This window comes from Aethina tumida, chromosome 3 (assembly GCF_024364675.1).
Source record: "Aethina tumida isolate Nest 87 chromosome 3, icAetTumi1.1, whole genome shotgun sequence".
NCBI lineage: Eukaryota > Metazoa > Arthropoda > Insecta > Coleoptera > Nitidulidae > Aethina > Aethina tumida.
In genome coordinates, this window is record NC_065437.1 from 9,033,664 (window position 1) to 9,051,463 (window position 17,800).

General features: G+C 35.9%; 3 protein-coding genes across 4 annotated transcripts in view; 1 reads left to right on the plus strand and 2 right to left on the minus strand.

The window, feature by feature from the left end:
• The window catches only part of LOC109608529 (adenomatous polyposis coli protein-like), a 29,569-nt gene extending 23,658 nt beyond the window's left edge, over nt 1-5,911 (plus strand). For both annotated transcript variants that reach the window (XM_049965379.1, XM_049965378.1), the window contains exons 10-15: nt 36-324; nt 433-614; nt 671-1,294; nt 1,521-1,588; nt 1,686-2,171; nt 2,234-5,911. In XM_049965379.1, coding sequence (XP_049821336.1) covers nt 36-324; nt 433-614; nt 671-1,294; nt 1,521-1,588; nt 1,686-2,171; nt 2,234-5,415 — 4,831 coding nt within the window. In that variant the 3' untranslated portion in view covers nt 5,416-5,911. The remainder of the gene's footprint in view (nt 1-35; nt 325-432; nt 615-670; nt 1,295-1,520; nt 1,589-1,685; nt 2,172-2,233) is intronic.
• A 44-nt stretch (nt 5,912-5,955) lies between these two features.
• On the minus strand, nt 5,956-7,046 carry LOC109608572 (vesicle-trafficking protein SEC22b-B). The gene is made up of 4 exons (XM_020025019.2): nt 6,888-7,046; nt 6,723-6,832; nt 6,363-6,670; nt 5,956-6,310 (listed from the first exon to the last, which is right to left on the minus strand). Exons 1-4 carry the CDS (start codon nt 6,960-6,962, stop codon nt 6,162-6,164), a joined length of 642 nt encoding a protein of 213 aa, XP_019880578.1. The 5' UTR covers nt 6,963-7,046; the 3' UTR covers nt 5,956-6,161.
• A 5,998-nt stretch (nt 7,047-13,044) lies between these two features.
• Nucleotides 13,045-17,472, minus strand: LOC109608545 (probable ATP-dependent RNA helicase CG8611). The gene is made up of 8 exons (XM_020024987.2): nt 16,703-17,472; nt 16,369-16,539; nt 16,091-16,311; nt 15,410-16,034; nt 14,029-14,219; nt 13,825-13,973; nt 13,300-13,498; nt 13,045-13,241 (listed from the first exon to the last, which is right to left on the minus strand). The coding sequence occupies exons 1-8, from the start codon at nt 17,348-17,350 to the stop codon at nt 13,121-13,123; spliced, it is 2,325 nt and encodes a 774-aa protein (XP_019880546.2). The 5' UTR covers nt 17,351-17,472; the 3' UTR covers nt 13,045-13,120.
• Nucleotides 17,473-17,800: the final 328 nt, after the last annotated feature.

Here is a 17,800-nt window from a genome sequence, read left to right on the forward strand (position 1 = left end):
ATCGTAAAATGTTAGCTAATAAGCAATGTTTGCAGCCGACTTACAAGTGGAATAGTATCGCCCAGTGAATTACCGGATTCGCCGACACAAACGGTGCCACCAAGCCCTAAACCACGGAAAGTGTCACCGGAGTTTCCTTTCACTTCTAAATCTATATCTGGAGAAGACACGCGACCCCAGCCAGCTCCCAGAAATATTTCGAAACATAGCGTTTTCGAGGATCGCTGTACCAAGTTTAAAGAAGAAAGCACTCCTGTGCAATTCTCAACTGCTACAAGCCTAAGCAGTCTTACCATTGATGACCAAGATGAACCTACTTTGCAGGTACACAAAATTTAATTTTATTTTTCTACAAATGACGTTTTACTTCATCAAATAAGCAAAAATGGTGTCACACTCTGAATGATCTATGTAATCTAAATTTAATTATAGCGGGTAATGGAAAGCGCAATATCAAATGTCAACGAGCCTGTAGTGAAACCAGAACAAAACGAAAAAAAGGACGTGGAAAAAGAATCCAACATATCGGACGTAAATGACGAGTTGGCGCAGGAGTCTGAGGACGACGAGGATATTTTAGCTGCATGTATCTATATCGGAATGCAAAACAACAGGTAAGAGATTTAATATTGTTATAAATACTTATCGACTAATAAATTAAACATTCCAGATATAATAATGCAAATTCTTCGTCGCCAACTCCAAGCAAATTGCCAATTTCGAGCTACAAATATCAGAACAAACCACAAACCAGCGGAATACCCTTGCCAAAATCTATGACCAGAATTGCCCCAGTAGGTCAATCAAGTTCACCCAATATTGACACAGTAAAAACATATTACACTGAAGATACGCCCGCCGTTTTAAGCAATGCCGGTTCCAATTCTGACTTGAGCAATGTGTCCATGCTCACCAATGACAACAAAAGTAAGAAAGATTATCTGTCAGATGATAGCAGTATTTTATCTGGGGACAATGACAACATACTTGCTGAATGCATTCAGTCAGGTATGTCCAATATTGTCAAAACAAAAGCCACCTGTTTACCAAGAAGAAATATTCCTGCAAGCACTCCATTAAAATATAATTCAAACGAAAATAAACGTATTGTAAAAGGAGAAAGCAGCAAACTACAAAAAGACAGCAATAGAAGACCAAATGTGGCACTACCAGAGTATTTGTCGGCCAAAGACGAATTGGAAAGTTACGGGGTAGAAAACAGTCCAGCTCAATTTTCCTTAAGGTCCAGTCTGAGCGATTTGACAGCCGATGGGAGTGTGGCAGGACTAACAAAGTGAGTTCCCAATTATATAACATTAAATCTGTCGATCATTTTGAATATTCAGCTGTTTGGTGTCGGATTACAGTTATGTAAACCAAATCTAACGATATCGGACCCCCATCCTGTCTAATTAAAACAGTGAAACCGTACAAGTCATTTAAATACGCGACCACCGTCAGTTTCCTGACAACACTGAACCGATGCGTTTGTTAGATTTCATTAAAAGCGTTTGTTCTAGGGGAGGATTCGAGAACAATGAATTTGGGAGCAACAATCAGCCTTGTTCATCTACGAGTAGAAACTCAGGTAGATATATTTAACTCATTACAGTAATCAATGGTTTTTATCAGTTTATCAATAGATAGGATTCAAGGTCAGTAAAACAATATTGTTATATTTTTAGTGGAACCTCTTAACATTTCGCAAGAACACAATGTGAGCGTTCGCGAATCGTCGTCCTCAATCAGTGTCGAATCGTTGGAGTCCCTGGAGGCGGAACAAGCTCTTTTGGAACAGTGTATATTATTAGGCATGTCTAAGATCACTGCCGCCTCCACTTTGGCGACCACCAAACCGTTAGACATTTCCGCGACGAACAAACCGGTGGGCATAGCTACCAAACAGTTTTCGCGGCACACTGCCGGCGACGGTAGATCTAGCTCACCGACGGTGACGTCTCCTGTCGACGAGAAACAGTCAAAAAACGTGAATGTTGCGTCTGTTGCCGGGAGCACAGCAGAAACAGTCAACACAGTGCATCCGGCCACCACAGCCGTGGCAGCAGACGTAAGAGAAGATCGAGGACACGCGACCTCCGATCCCAGATGCCGCAGTCCGGCAGATGCATCTCCGGACAAATACTCGCCTATCGAAGAGATCCACTCGACATGTAAGTAAACTTTACAAAAACAGACAGCATTGATATATAACCTTAATTATTTGTGGTCGCAGATCAAAAGAAGTGTGGATTTAATGCTCCGACGGCGTATGTAGAAGATGAAATCAGCCCGACCCATTCATCGCCCGACGACTCAACAAATTACATCAAAGATGACTTCGAGGCACGCTTGAACAGAAGCTGCAACTTAACCGGAAAGACTGTTGATAACAGAATGCTGGATCCGGATGCAATGATCGAATCTTTGGACCGATTCACTGCAGAATTAGTATCACAAGCAAGTCAATTAAATAAGGAAGACGACAGATATAAAATCTCAACATCGGATCACACTTGGGACGACGATACTTCGCCGAATGAGATTACTTTCCCAAGTATTTCGACCAGTGCTCCTAATGTGGTCACCTTTAAAAGTGACGAAGAATCGAATAATGAGACTAAAGATCAAGTAGACGGACCGGTCAATGAATTACCTTCCAATGATTTTTCGTCGATTAACACGAGCACCATGACGGAATCTACGTTGATTGCCTTTGAAGCCAATAAGCTGGCGACTGCTTTCAAAAACGAGGCCGACATGTCTCAAAGCATCACCAGTGTTAATTCGCTTGAACTGGACCAAATTCAACCCCCATCGCATCTCAATTCGATGACTAACAGCGCGGTCAGTTTAGAAAAGCTGGTTCCAAAAAGTCCAAAATTGGTGACGCGTAAGAAATCTTTACCTGCTGGTCTGATGATACGAAGAGCTCTAACTAACTCTTTGAACCACGGATCGAGTTTAGAGAGTTTGGAGAATCAAAGTATTTCCAACTTGGACCAAGTGAAACCTCCGGCGGAAATCAAAGATGTATTTGACATGGAGGCAAGTTTGTCTAGCGTAGCGAGTTTGCCCAACGAAATGTCGGAAATGAAAGCTGATTTCGTTATCAACGGAATATTGAACAAGGACTCCCAAATGCTTCAAGACCACAATCCTATATTTAACATAAAACACCAAGCGAACGTTATCCATTTCATGGGATCGAGTGTCAGCGACATAGAAAATATGAATCCACCGTCAATTTTCAACGAAATTACCGACATGTGTAATTCCCTGTCCGACATTCCCACTGAGGCCATTGGTAGTGAAACTGAAATATTTGAAGACTGTTACACTCATGTTGCGGATACTACTTTGGTAGAAGATCAAACCGAATTTACGGATGCCAACAGTATTACTCCCATACAGTCAGACTTTGGGTCTAGCAGTAATGAATCTTCGCCTAAAAAAGCCAGAAACCTTAGCACCAATAAACAAAAAAGGAGTTTAGCAAGGGAGCGTTATAAAACTTATACGATTCCACCAGAAATTTTATCAGAAATGCAAAGCAAACAAGCAAATAAATTAGAGTCTACTTCTGAAGATTACAACACAGCAATTGATCACACCATCGACGAAAACACTTATGTGTCACCGACCTACAGCATAGCTAGTTCCAAAAAAATGACACCTAAAGAACAAAGACGCGCTAACAAATCGAGATACGACACGCAAGTTCTAGATGAGGCCGTTACGAGCATTTTACAACAACCTATAATAGCACCTCCAAAAGAAGATGTGGCATCTGAGGACAGCTGCAATTCGGCCAATCAAAGTCCTGCGAGGACCAAGTTAAGCATCAGACGAAACTTCATTCAGAAAAGATTGGAAAACAAGGAACGATTTAGGACGCAGACTTTAAGTGAGTCAAGCTTTTCATCAGACACACCTTCTTCAGGTTCTCCTCTTAAAGGAGAGGCGGACATGCATCTCCTAGTTCAACAGGAAGCAAATTTAATATTGAAAACTTTGAATGAGACAAATATAAATATAAACGTAGATGAATTGCTGGATTGTGAAACGGTCAGTTTAGTTTCGAATGACGATGATTCTGAACACAATTCTGGAGGTTCTATGAATTATAGAACTTATCACAAGAGTTGGGGTATCAGAAAGAACAACGTCCCAATTATACAGTCCAATTTGACGATAGAACAACAGCAAGTAGCAGTGCAGAACGATCTTGTAAATTGCGATCCCAGTAATTTATCCAACGATCCAGAATATGATCACACGTCCGGAGAATCGGATCATTCAGAAGACGAAAATCAAGTAAAAGTAATAGGGAAACCGAAAATAGTGAAGCCTGGTGAAAAACCAGCCGTCGAAGAACCCACCGTACAAGAAGAACAAACTAAAGTCGTTCGAGGTAGAAGGAAACCACTTTTTTCCAAGATCAATACAAACATGAAGACCCCACCCAAACAAATCAAACCCGTGAAACCAGTGTCACCAAATGTAAGAAATTCTGGACTAAAACCTGGAACAAATCTCAAGGCAGTGGCCAGCAAACAACCTAGAACAGTGTTGGCGAAGCCGCCAGTGTCACAGAGTAGGGTGAATGGTCATTCAGTTTCGCCGAAAACCAGTCCAGCCAGATCAGCAGTAAATAAAACTACTCCCAAACTGTCGACGATTCCACCTAAGCAAAGTGCAAAGGAACAACCACCGCAGTTGGAGCGACAAGGTACATTCACCAAAGAGGACGTTCCTTCTCCGGTTTTAAAATCAAAGATACCCGCACCTGCGTCAAAAATTCCGTCGTTTACGTCTAAAATAGCCAAGTCAGTGGCTAGCACTGCGACAAGATTGAACGGCAAAACAGCCGTCGCTAAAGGGTCAGTCAAGTCCGCTTCTTCGGACAGAATTCCGAAGACGAACAAGATCTACAACAGATCGACGAGTGCGGACAGCAGGGACACGAACGTAAGAAAAATCCAAAGCTCCTCTTCGAGTCAGAGCTTGAAAGGTGACACGAGGATACAGAACGGTGCAATAAAAAAGTCGGGTATTCCCAGTCCCGCACAACGATCCAACAGCAACTCAAGTTTAAACTCAAACGGCAGTGCCAAGAAACAAGTTACCAGCAAGATTGCTAGTTTGTGGAAAAAAATCGAAGAGTCCAAAATGAAAACTCCAAAAAACGATACGAGGGTATGGATTCAAACTGAGGCGGAACCGGAGCCGGAGCCACCGAGGTTGATACGAAGCAACACGTTCGATAACAAGGAGGAGGTGAAATTGAGAAGTAAACCGGTGCAAGAAGATGGCACCATTACAAAACGAATTTCAAGATTGGGTTCGTTTGTTGTAATGGACGAGAACGAAGGCGGAATTGATTTGCCAGCGGCCACTTGTACAGCAAATGTATAATATTGTTTTTAATCTGGTTGTGTCGTTGACTTTTATTATCGCAGGAGATGACTGACATATTAAAATCAATTTGGTTTGACCCATAATTTTGATACCTAGAACTCATACGAAATATAAACCAAACAAATTTGATTTTAAGATGTTTTTAGAGTACATTGTTTTAGTTACTTTTAGGAATGTTTTGTGTTGTAAGCCATAACAACGTGTTTCTAGTCGTTTTTCTTTTTGTATAAGCATTTACACTTATGTAAAGACTGTATATTTATTTGTATTATTAATTCGTGATATATCTAGTATTTACTTAATGTGTATATATTTTTAGGTTTAGATATAGGAAAATACTTCACAACTGTAGTTTTATATCATGTTTATATTATTAATTTTCAGTTGTTATAAAGGTAATTTTAATTCCATATACATATAATCAATCAATTTAGTTTATACATTATCAAATGTCTATAACGTCGTTCTTGTCAATATATATTGCTTTGAGGTTTATCTTGTTTTATTTATCCAAATAAAAACAAAAAAGATCATAAACTACTTTAAGCAATATTTATTTCCATTATAAAAAATTGAAGAATTAAAACAAGTTTGTTTAAAAATATAACCATTGTAGTTTTATTATATCCAGTATCCATTACACAAATGCTTTATATATGAACTGTCTAATTACATCAGAATACATATACTCACAACTTCATAAATAAATTGTTGTGACACCAGAACCTCCAATGCCCAATCAATTACAACACCCAAAAATATAAGAAAAATACTAATAAAACAATACCACCTGCTGCAACTTTTACATAGAATGACTGTGTGTTTAAATATGTTGCATCCTTTTTGTATTTCTGAGTCAACATTGATAAGTTCTGCGTTTTTGTGTCCAATTCTGAAAAAAGTGTAATTCAAAACTTAGCTTCAATAAATTAATAATGACTTACCTGATAGTACAGTTCCTCTCTGGAGGACATCATCAATATTTTGTACCATGATTCTTTGTACATCGTGAAGTTGATTGTTGATGACATTTAAGTTTCTTCTAGATCTGGAATCTGTGAATGTCTTCTTAGCCTTTTGAATGTAGGTGTCAAATTCAATGAATGTGTATGGTCGTGTAACTGTGTTCACTTTTTTGCCATATTGAGAGTGAAATTCCTGTGCTATGTCCTCCAAATATGAGTAGGCCAATCTTTTTGAATAGTTTTTCTCGCACAGCACCAAATAACAAACGTCATATTCTATCAGATAACTATAAAACAAGAATAATATATATACAAAATATGAAGTGCAAATAAACATACTGGAATAAAAACTGGCCAGTCTCTATGGAACACCTGGCTGGTGATTGAGGGCCTAATTTGCGGAATAACATTTTGGCTTGTCTCTGATACTCGTCCATGTTTCTGCCAGACTAGAAAATCGAAGATTATTATTGGGAAAGACATTATTTTCAACAAAGAAATTACCTGTTCATCGTCTTGCATAGTGGCGGCCAATGGCAAGCCATCGGCCACCCTGGCAATCATTGTCATCATAACCATTTTCTTATCGTTTGTTCAATTTCTTATTGGAACACAAAATTACACAAAAAAATTCTAGGTTATTATTTACACGTCATTCTTACAACTGACAGATTAGCGTTCTGTTTTACCGGCAAGACGTCAATTTTTAAACGTTCTTTAACCAAATTCATTTTAATATTAATAGTTTTGTTCACAACGTTAAGTCTTTAAGTATGATTAATGATTAATTATTGTATAATTTTGTATAACTTTTATTTATAAAAGGATATTTTAACAAACAATGAAAAACTGATATTTGTAATTAGGGTAGTTGTTTGTGTCTGAACTCTAAATGGAATTTTAGCAGGTTTTGAGTATAGAAGAATATAAAATATTATATCCCAGTCGTATGACTGCGACTATCGGCGTCTGTTTCATATGCTATGTTGCCAATCCCATTTCATTTCATTATTTTCTTATTAGTCTTTGCGCTCTTGTCTCCTGTATTTTTACATAGTTTTAAGTTTATTGGTAACTAAAATAAACGAATGTCTATTCTATTAAAATGTACTTATTATTATTTATTTATTTTCTGTTGTTATTTCTTGTTTGAATATTAAACAAACAAATTTATTTTCTGAGTTAATTTGAGTCTCAAATGAAGTACCAAATTTTATATAAAATTCCTAACTAGAATTTTTACTTTTAACATTTTTTGATATTTATTATTTATGTTAGTATGTCCTTTCAAATAGGTTTTCTTTGTTTTAAATTGGAGATTATATGTAATATTTAAAATATTAACTAGTACTTTTTAGCTTTTAACTTTTAAATTTATGGTAATTGTGACTGTGAGTGTGACCGTGATCCTGAGCGAGACAGTCACAGCACAGTCATACCAGTCACAGCACACCAACGTTCGCAGTCACAGTTGGTTGTTGTTTGTTATTTGTTCTGTTGCTTGTTACTTTTGTTACTTTTACTTTTGTTACTTTGTTACTTTACTTTTACTTGTTACTTGTTACTTGTTACTTGTTACTTGTTACTTGTTACTTGTTACTTGTTACTTGTTACTTGTTACTTGTTACTTGTTACTTGTTACTTGTTACTTGTTACTTGTTACTTGTTACTTGTTACTTGTTACTTGTTACTTGTTACTTGTTACTTGTTACTTGTTACTTGTTACTTGTTACTTGTTACTTGTTACTTGTTACTTGTTACTTGTTACTTGTTACTTGTTACTTGTTACTTATTACTTGTTATTGTTATTTGTTAATTTGCTATTGGATATTCGTTTTTGTCATAAATTAAATAGGTACATTTTACCCGGCACACTAATAGTATCAGATGGTTGGAGCGCCTATAACAATATAAATGAGGTTGGTGGCGAAGTTAATCAACATGAAGTCATCATCCACCAGCAAAATGTCGTTAATTCTGAAAATAAAATTGTTCATATCCAAAATGTTAAAAAAGGAAACTTTGTCGTCAATTTGATAGTATAGAAAATTCCGAAACGAGGACTATTTTAATGCCATACTTATTGTATCACTCAGCAATACTATCTTTTGCAATATAATTTAATTCCATATGTATTCTTTCATTTTATTTCTTTCGTATCATTTCCAACAATAACCGCCTGATATAATAAATCATACAAATATAAATAGTAATTTCGCCAAATATGACTTAACAACACAAACTGATAACACCGACCACACATTAGAAGTAAACTCAGATAGCGACGTACGTTCTTGAGATTCATACATATCAACCGCAAATGCACCATTACCTTAAGCTTTTACCGTCCTTTCCAGTTGAAATTTTGATCGCCCTTTGTTTCATGATTTCTATAAAAAATATAAGTATAAAAAATAAATAAAATATTAACCAACAAGCTCATCAAGAGCGTAAAACATTTTGGCGAATTATTTCGTTATAGAAATCTCTATCTATCCTACGGCATCTCAGCCCATAATTAACTTTTTTATAAACAACAATTTCCTCAGACGTTTATTTGATTGCAGCCGTTCAGAATCGGACCTCATCATAATTAGCCAGTTTTTCGTTTAAGCCTCAAGAAATTGAGACATCAATAATATATGTGACATGGGTAATATACGACGCTTTATCATTTTCACGGGAACGAGTCCGATGGGCTGGTCCCCCTTTACGAATTATGGATGTTTGAATTGACTCATAAATGCGGCTCTGCCACTCGTTTCGTTTTCTGGTTGGGCAGTTGATGTATCGCGAATCCAGCATTTATTATTTAATTATGACGTTCCTTAATTAGCTGGAGGTGTTTAACGATCGACTTCTGTTCCCAGTAGTTTACTGTTCTGTATAAACACTGAATTGTTCCTTCATAATAAAAAATAATACATTTTAATTATTGAAAAGAAATGTTACTGGTGTTTTCTTTATTATTAACTCTGTTTTACAAATTTTAACTAAGATATATAAAAGTTTTCTTTTACATTTTTTTATCTGAAAATAGTAAAAACTTGGCTGACTACTAAAAATCAACCACTTACTTAGCTAGTACGACTCGATACTCACTTTTTCAACCGAATTTTGAATTGAATACAATTAAATGCAGATAATGCAGTCTTCACACGAGAACAAATTCAATCGTTTAAGCTGCCATTAGCCATACCATACAGAGGAGAATAGAGAAAATTAATTAGGGAGAGCACACCTCTAATTAAACGCATTCAAAACATTTTAAATTTTATTTAATATAATTACTTTATTTTCTTTCTCCCGTTATTTATTTTGTACTTAAATCAAAATAATTTCTATTTAATTTTGTTCTAAAAAAAAATTATTTAGTTTTGTTCTAAAAAAGATACAACAGGCTTATGGTAACTAAAGTACGAAATAAAAATGTTTGATTCAAATTTATCGCGTAAAAACGGCATCGATTGTCGTTTTATATTTTGTGGTACTGAGTTTTCGATCATTTTTCACTAAATCCATTCAATCATTCAATCACTTATAAGATATACACAGCACTATAAGTCAGCTGTATAGCTACAGATATACAGCTATAAGCATGTCGGTGACGCGAACGCGCGAGATTTCATTCATCCAAAAAGTGTCTAAGGCGCACATCACACTGCGCGTGCACCCGTCGTGAGTTTATCGATGACGCGAACCTATACGATTTTTCCCTACCAAAAAGTGCCCAACGCGGCTAAAGAAGTTTTCACTTCAAAAATAAAATATACATTTGAAAAATGTTTATACATTTGTTAAATAATATATACATAATTTAAATAAAATTGTAAATATTTTAATGAGAACCATTTGTTCTTTATAAACACATGTTAACGGTGAGGCAACGATTCATGCTAAGACAAGGAAAGGAATCCCATGTGTTCCGAATGATTTTCAAAACGTGAATGTGGGTGTAAAAAGTGGCATTCATTAGCGGACGTAATGCGGTGGTATATAATTTATAATTCTTTGTTTTCGAATCTAAATTGGATGTGAGCGTAATAAAGTATAAAAATGTAAAAAGTTACGTTACATTTGTTAAATAATATATACATAATTTAAATAAAATTGTAAATATTTTAATGAGAACCATTTGTTCTTTATAAACACATGTTAACGGTGAGGCAACGATTCATGCTAAGACAAGGAAAGGAATCCCAAACCAATATTATGGATCTAGGATCTAAACTTTTATTAGGAGAACGATTAATGTATTTTTACCCTTCGTTAAAACTCGTGAAGATCTTGTTCGAATATTCCTTGTTGTTGCTAATGGTTTCTTTCTACTGAAATTATATCCTTATATATTTGTTTATTCTGTCTACGTCTGATTGTTCTACTAGATACACTGATGTTTTATTGTATTATTATAAATTGAAAACTATGGTTTTACACAACACAAAATTAAATAAATACATACTGATAAATTAAAAAAATTGTTACTACGGTAATTTGAAATAAATGTCCAATATTATTATGTCTTTACTGTCCGTATAATTTTTTAAATTTTATGAGATTGTACGAACTTGATTCGTTTGTGGAAATAATATTCTACCCGCACATTTCTGTTGTTAATTAAAACAATGATTTTTTAACTTTTTCGACATTTATTAATTTTACAAATAGAAAGGATTGTATAATGTTCACACTACACAACTGACAAATTTATACAAGCTTTACTAAAGAAAATGTTTAGATATAAATTAATTAATTAATTAATTAAGATGTATAGGAATCTTAATGAACGTTATGTGATTTTATGTGGGAACGCTAATTAAATAAGTATCAATATTTTAATGCATGGTATTAAAAACGGCATTACAATCCGAACATGTACAGTACAGTGGTTAAGACCGTTGAAATGGAGGCCAATATGTAATCAAGTGTGATTACTTTTCCAAATTATTGTCGATTGAAATTAGACGTTGCATTTATGAAGATGGCATGGCGGATAATGAGCGTGGCCGGTTAAAGAGCAAATAAAACTGAACATTTCCTTTATAACATTTAATTATTAAACAGAGCCTGAATAGGCCGCAGTCTATAGATCGGAGGCGGTAAAAAAACACCGATATAAATAAGTGGTGGTGAGCTAATAATCAATGTGTCAATTACCAGGGTCTGCGCGAGTATACGGGATGAGATTTTTAATATGCAATTAAGTCGACAATGGCGAGAGCATTGTGCCCGACACAATGCACACAGGTATACTACTATAGTTGTGTGTAGTCAGTCGCTAATGAAACGTATTACTCTAATTGGGGTTCCTTTCTGCCTCTCTGTCGTGCCGTTGCACCAGCTGACACCCGTGGCGATCGGTTTGCTAAAAACGGTCCTCACCTCAATAATTAGCTAAGGAGCTCCTCGCATTGTAATTAATCCCGCGAAGCACTTGCGGAGAGTCTCCGCTTTGATTTCGCCAGCATAAACATTGAGGTATTGTGCCTCCGTCGTATTCGGATAATCCAATTGGTGGGCCTGTGCTTACCCTATTAGAATGACGAGTATGTGCACGGTAATGGGGTTATTGGGGGGAGGCACGCGTCCCGGGCGGTCTAAGATGAGACCTAACTAACCGAGATATCACATCAAAGCGGCGACATGTCTCCGAAAACCGAAAACACAGTTTCCCCTCGATGAGTGCGCGACACAAGCGCTTACCGTCGTCTCTGTGCCTCTAACTGCATTAATGTGTTCACCCATTAGTTTCAAATAACCTACTTCATTCTATTATTGTACTTATTAGCCATGTTCTGGTTCGCTCTTTCTTTAATCATCGGGGGAGTCACACGCTTAACTCGATTTTATCTTAGTTGTAGTACACAAATTGGTTTATGGAATTTGAGAAGGTTTGCCTGTTTAATATTTTTATCGATGCTAAAGACGAGGAAATTGGTAATATTTTCATTCTGAATATGAAAAACAGGCGGTGCTCCCTTTTTGATAGGTTGTTTAATATCAAAGACATGCCATCAAAAAGTAATCATCTTTCATTGAGCTGGAAAAAAATTTAAATTAACTTTAATTTCGCCGCAATGAAAAATCCTCTTGCGCGAAAAAATAAACACTTTGCTCGTTTTATATAATTTTAAAACACGCTTTTAACTAGTAAATATTCATATAGACAGGCTGCAATAAAAAATAACCATACTAAGCGTATTGGTCATATTTTTAATTAACTATCAAAACTGAGTGACGTGTTCAAAATAATACTATTTATTAATTAATGAGTTTGAAACAATTAAAAATTAATATTACAAATGGGAAGGCGGTTACCACATAATGTTTAATTATGTGGTGGACGGGCATGTGTTCCGAATGATTTTCAAAACGTGAATGTGGGTGTAAAAAGTGGCATTCATTAGCGGACGTAATGCGGTGGTATATAATTTATAATTCTTTGTTTTCGAATCTAAATTGGATGTGAGCGTAATAAAGTATAAAAATGTAAAAAGTAATAAATCTAATAAAGTCGGCGATGGCTTTTTCTGAATAACAGCCCCATAATTAATCATCGGGAATCATTAATTACATTCAGACGTTATTAACGTGGAGTATGCTTCTGTTAAACACTTGCCTTTATGATGCCCACATCGGAACGAAATTAAAACGCAATACAAAAAATTAACATCTTTAATAATAATAATAATAATAATAATAATAATAATAATAATGATGATAATAATTAGCAATTGTTAAACCGCTTTCTTCTTTTTCTTCTTCGTGGGTTCGAGTCCGCTTGAGAATTCCGACGTCCTCAAACTGATCGAATTAAATTTCCGCTTCTGTGGCTGCGGTCTTTTAGGCTGGTCGTCCCTTAAAAATACGAAATCGTTAAATGCAAATGCGGCATTGTGATATAAATATAACTCACTCGTGGATCGCCAGCTTCCTGTTGAGTCTTTGCGGTTCCGTTTTGACGACTTGACCCCGCACGATTTTCGCCACCGTCGTCGGCGTCTCGTTCAATCCGAAACTGGTTACGTAATGGCCCAAGTTTACCTTTTTGAAGTCGAATATTGAGCGCAACTTGGACGGATAGGTGTTGTAAAATCGGGACCAAGACGAATATGCTGGAAAAAATCCAAAATAGATTTATCATTTGGTAAGGTGATTAGCGAAATATTTATCACGGGGTTGTGGGGGCGGTAAGTGATTGTTGGCCGTGGACACAGAAACGCACTCGAGGTTGTCAACGGGCCGACGTGCAATGGACGCCCATCAGTCACGGTCAGCGCCCCGACGTCGAATGCGCCCCGTCACACCGTCGATATTTCATTCGCATTGTGTCTCTAAACTGAATTTTGTATGAGTCCGATGTATCGTTTTACATCCACAATCGATCATCTTGGACCTAACGTTTTCCTCACACTCCTTCTTTTAATTTAATTTTACTCACCAAAGCAAGCCTTCTTGTGTAAATCCTTGTCCTTTGCCAGAGCTGTTTCGTAGTGATTCTGGAGGGCGGTTGCTGCTTTCTCCGGGTCCACCTCCTCCATTAAATCACACAGGTGCTTCAAAAAGTCATCAGGTTTCCTTTCTGTCAAACTGAACGTCCCATTAAATTAACATCATAACATCTCAAATTCAGTTAATTACTTACAATACTTTGTGGTCTTGAAGCCTGGTAATGTATTCCTGTTCCTCGTGGGTGAGGAAAATAATTGCGGAGCCCGATTTGCCAGCCCTTCCGGTTCTGCCCACCCTGTGCAGGTAATCTTCGTCGCTTGAAGGGCCTGTGTATTGCACGATAGTGTCCGCGGCCGGCACGTCCAAACCCCTCGCCGCCACATCCTTAAAAATAAGAGGTAGCAGGTGAGATGATTGGAAAAATTGGAAATTGGAAAACATTTGTGTGTACAAGTAAATGGTACGTTGAAAGGAAGGGATCCATCCTACTTTGTTAACTGGGAGATGCGAAACAGTATGTGGTGCATTCATATCTCTATATCGGTTAGTTAATTAAACCGCATGGATTAATGCAGTGGCGTCGATATTAAATATATTTTTGTTATTAAATGAATTGAAATTATAGTTTTATAATTGCTATAGGTTATAATTATTATTTTTTATTGAATTGAATTTTATTGACAATATTATATATTAAGTTTAAATAAACATTTCAGATGCAAAAATCTATTTTATCATTATAATAGCAACGGGAAAAAATTTATGGGTTTGCGTCACCGACATATTACACTTTGGATGGTAGCTATACTGGTGACGTGTAGTGCTGTGTATATCTTATAAGTGAAATTGAATTGATTTAATGAAAAGTTCAACGTGTATATACTGTGCATTGTTGAAATAGTGTTTTTGTTTGATTATTATTTGAATCGTTTAATTGAAGAATCAATTTATATTTTGTCATGATCTTGTACAGCCCGTAATATTTATATAACAAAAAAAAACATATAAACATGCAAATAATTGTTGCTCGGAGTGTCAATAGAAGTGAAATACGGAATGATGTTGATAATTTTAATTCAAACATTATGAAATTTCAAATTTTAATATTAAAAGTTTAGAAAGAAGAAACTATTATTATTAGAATATTATCCACTAATAATATTATAGAATAATCCAAATAATTGGTGCTACCACTGTGTTCGGTCCGACCGGTTCTTTGTGCGCCCAAAGTGGCGGGCGCCCCGCCGCCTCGGTAGGCCAGCGTCCAGCACGGTCGCCCGCTGATCAACAATCACACTCGTTTAGTCGTTTATCTATTCAAAAGCCGAATTTAATTTCGCCTAAACAAATGAAACTTCACTTAACGTTCCGGCCCATTGATACGTGGAGACGGATTCCTGTCTCTGCGGGCGTCCCGACAATAAATAGATCACACGGTCCACAATTAAAGTGGCTGCCATTGTTCGACGAACGGCTACCAGTCCCCGGTGAGTGTAATTATAGATGAGATGTATTCATCATAAGGATTTCAAAAAGGTCCATTAAAAATATTAAGTATAAGCAAATTTTCTTACCGTACAAATTAAAACACCTTTGTCTGCGGCTCGAAACGAGGTGAAAACTTCCTTCCTGGCACTCTGGTCCATGTTGCCGTGCAACTTAAATAGTTTAAGGTCCAAAACTATTTCTTCGTCCTCTTCGTCGCTCGCCTCCATCCCGTCCAACACCACCACGTTCCCGCTCTTCAGTTTGCCTCTGTTTACTGGCATTTTTAGGAGGTATTTTGTAAACAACTCGTGGTGATAATCGACCATTTGACTGGTGGCCATGAATACGAAAATTTTGGACGACTTCATCTTCGATTTGGCTACCAGCAGAGCGGACAAAGTGAACAGTCTGTGCTTGACGTAGGTCATCAAGAATTCCTGTTTTACGGTGTTCGGTATGACCATGTGTTCGGGATTGATGGACGCGGATTCGTCTAAAGCGTCCACGTAAACGTGTTCTTTCATCGTGAAGTCGGCCAATTCGGCAATGCCTTTGGTTAGAGTGGCGGAAAGTAAAAGAGTTTGTCTGGGTTTGTCACTTGAGTTGGGATCTTCTGAAATCGATTCTTCTTTCGATTGTTGTTTGTTTTTGAGCATGGCCATTGGGTCATATCCTGAGTTAATTTTGGCCTGGTCCAGTTCCTCTACTATTCTAAATTATTTGAAATGTTACAATTATTTCAAATTAATTTAATCAAATTAGCTTACTTCACAATGTCTCGTTTGAAACCCATGTCGAGGAGTCGGTCGGCTTCATCAAGTACTAAACATTTAACCCTGTCGGTTTTGAATGTGGATGTATGAAGCATGTGATCTAAAAGTCGCCCTGGCGTGGCTATTAAAACATGTACACCTTTTTTTAGCCTATTTTTTTCAGTTTTCCTGTTTTCACCCCCACATAGATGACCAACAACTATCCACTGAAAAGTCTACAAACACCATTAAAACCATTAAAAATAATATATTGTCTTTTTAAGAGGACTTACATTGATTTTACCGAAAAGCTCGTGTGTTTGCAACGCCAGTTCTCTGGTGGGAACAACAATGATCGCTTGCACTCCATCATCTCTTGTTAATTTGGGAGTTATATTTTGTAGATTGTTTATTATTGGTACTGCATATACCAAAGTTTTCCCAGAACCTGTTTGAGACCTAATCTAAATTTTTAAATTAATTATTAAAAATATGGAATGATTGTATTTATCAAAAATATTAAGTGAAAATAGTTCAGGTAAAATTTGGCATTATTAGTAAAGATATATTTATTATATAAAACTATTTTTGATTAATATTAAAAAAAAAAGTTATAAATTGGCTTACCAGAAGATTTTTGCCATTAAGCACCAAAGGAATGGATTTTTCTTGCACATTCGTCAAAGTTATAAAATTGTTTTTCTCCAAATTTGACAACAAATGTTTATGTATGTCCAATGAGCTGAATTTCTTGTCTGCACTAAACACTTTTTCAACCACTGATACACCTTTAATATTCGTTTTCACATACATATCTTTGTGTTCTGAAAATAGTGAGTGTTGTGTTATTTTATTTGGCTTTGGATTTGATGTTTGTTCAGGTTCTTCTCCACTTTCGATGAGCTTTTTGGCAGCTGCTTTGTCTTTATTTTGTTTTCGTTTCACAAACTTTTGTGGAGTATCATCTTTGCCTTTAAATTTGTCCCTTGGGACAAATTCTTTTGTTTTATTATTATTATTGCTATTTACTAAAGTATCGTTTGCAAGATTTAGAAGGCGTGTTTGTGTCTCTGTTTGTTGTGGTTGCTTTCGAGTTACAGGTTCTTTAGTAATATGACTCTTCTTTAGCGGGGTAGTTTTATCCTTAACAGATTTTGCAGGGCCTTTTTGAGGTGTTTCCTTTTTGTTGATTTTGTTAGGTGCAACACGTTTTTTCACCACTTTAGCAGCCGGAGCCTTTTTCTGTTTATCCCAAGTAAAATCAAACGAAGTCATGATTTAAAAGTTTATTTTAAAAAAGCACTCAATGTTCTAAAAAGTTGATAAGTGTTAACCATTAAGTAACTCTTTAAAGCTGTTGAAATCACTACACTAAAACAGTTTGTTTTGATTTGGTTAAAAGTAAGGTTAGAAACATAGAAATAAACGTGCTCTCCCATAGATAAAATAAAAATTATAGAATTGTATATATCATAAACAAAAATAAATTAAGATAGATTTGTGAATTTGGTTTGTTATTTAATGTCATAATTTAATTGTTATTATAATAAAAATTAAAGCAAAAATTTAAGGTTTAGAACTTATCACAAAATTAAATATACAAAATGTTTATATTAAATATTCAGTTATAATTAAATATAGACGCCTTTTAAAATGTTTTTGAAATCATTTGTTATAAACTTTATAGCATGGTAAAATGATGATATTCTTTTACATTCATTCATA

Bases quoted from the DNA above. Each gene is read 5' to 3' on its own strand.
- LOC109608572 (XM_020025019.2), bottom strand. From the start codon at position 6,962: ATGGTTATGATGACAATGATTGCCAGGGTGGCCGATGGCTTGCCATTG. The intron at 6,671-6,722 runs GTATGTTTATTT...CTTGTTTTATAG, and splicing joins ACTGGCCAGTTTTTATTCCA to TTATCTGATAGAATATGACG. The intron at 6,311-6,362 runs GTAAGTCATTAT...CACTTTTTTCAG, and splicing joins GAGAGGAACTGTACTATCAG to AATTGGACACAAAAACGCAG.
- LOC109608545 (XM_020024987.2), bottom strand. From the start codon at position 17,350: ATGACTTCGTTTGATTTTACTTGGGATAAACAGAAAAAGGCTCCGGCT. The intron at 13,974-14,028 runs GTAAGTAATTAA...TGGGACGTTCAG, and splicing joins CTTCAAGACCACAAAGTATT to TTTGACAGAAAGGAAACCTG. The intron at 13,499-13,824 runs GTGAGTAAAATT...GATTTTTTCCAG, and splicing joins ACACAAGAAGGCTTGCTTTG to CATATTCGTCTTGGTCCCGA.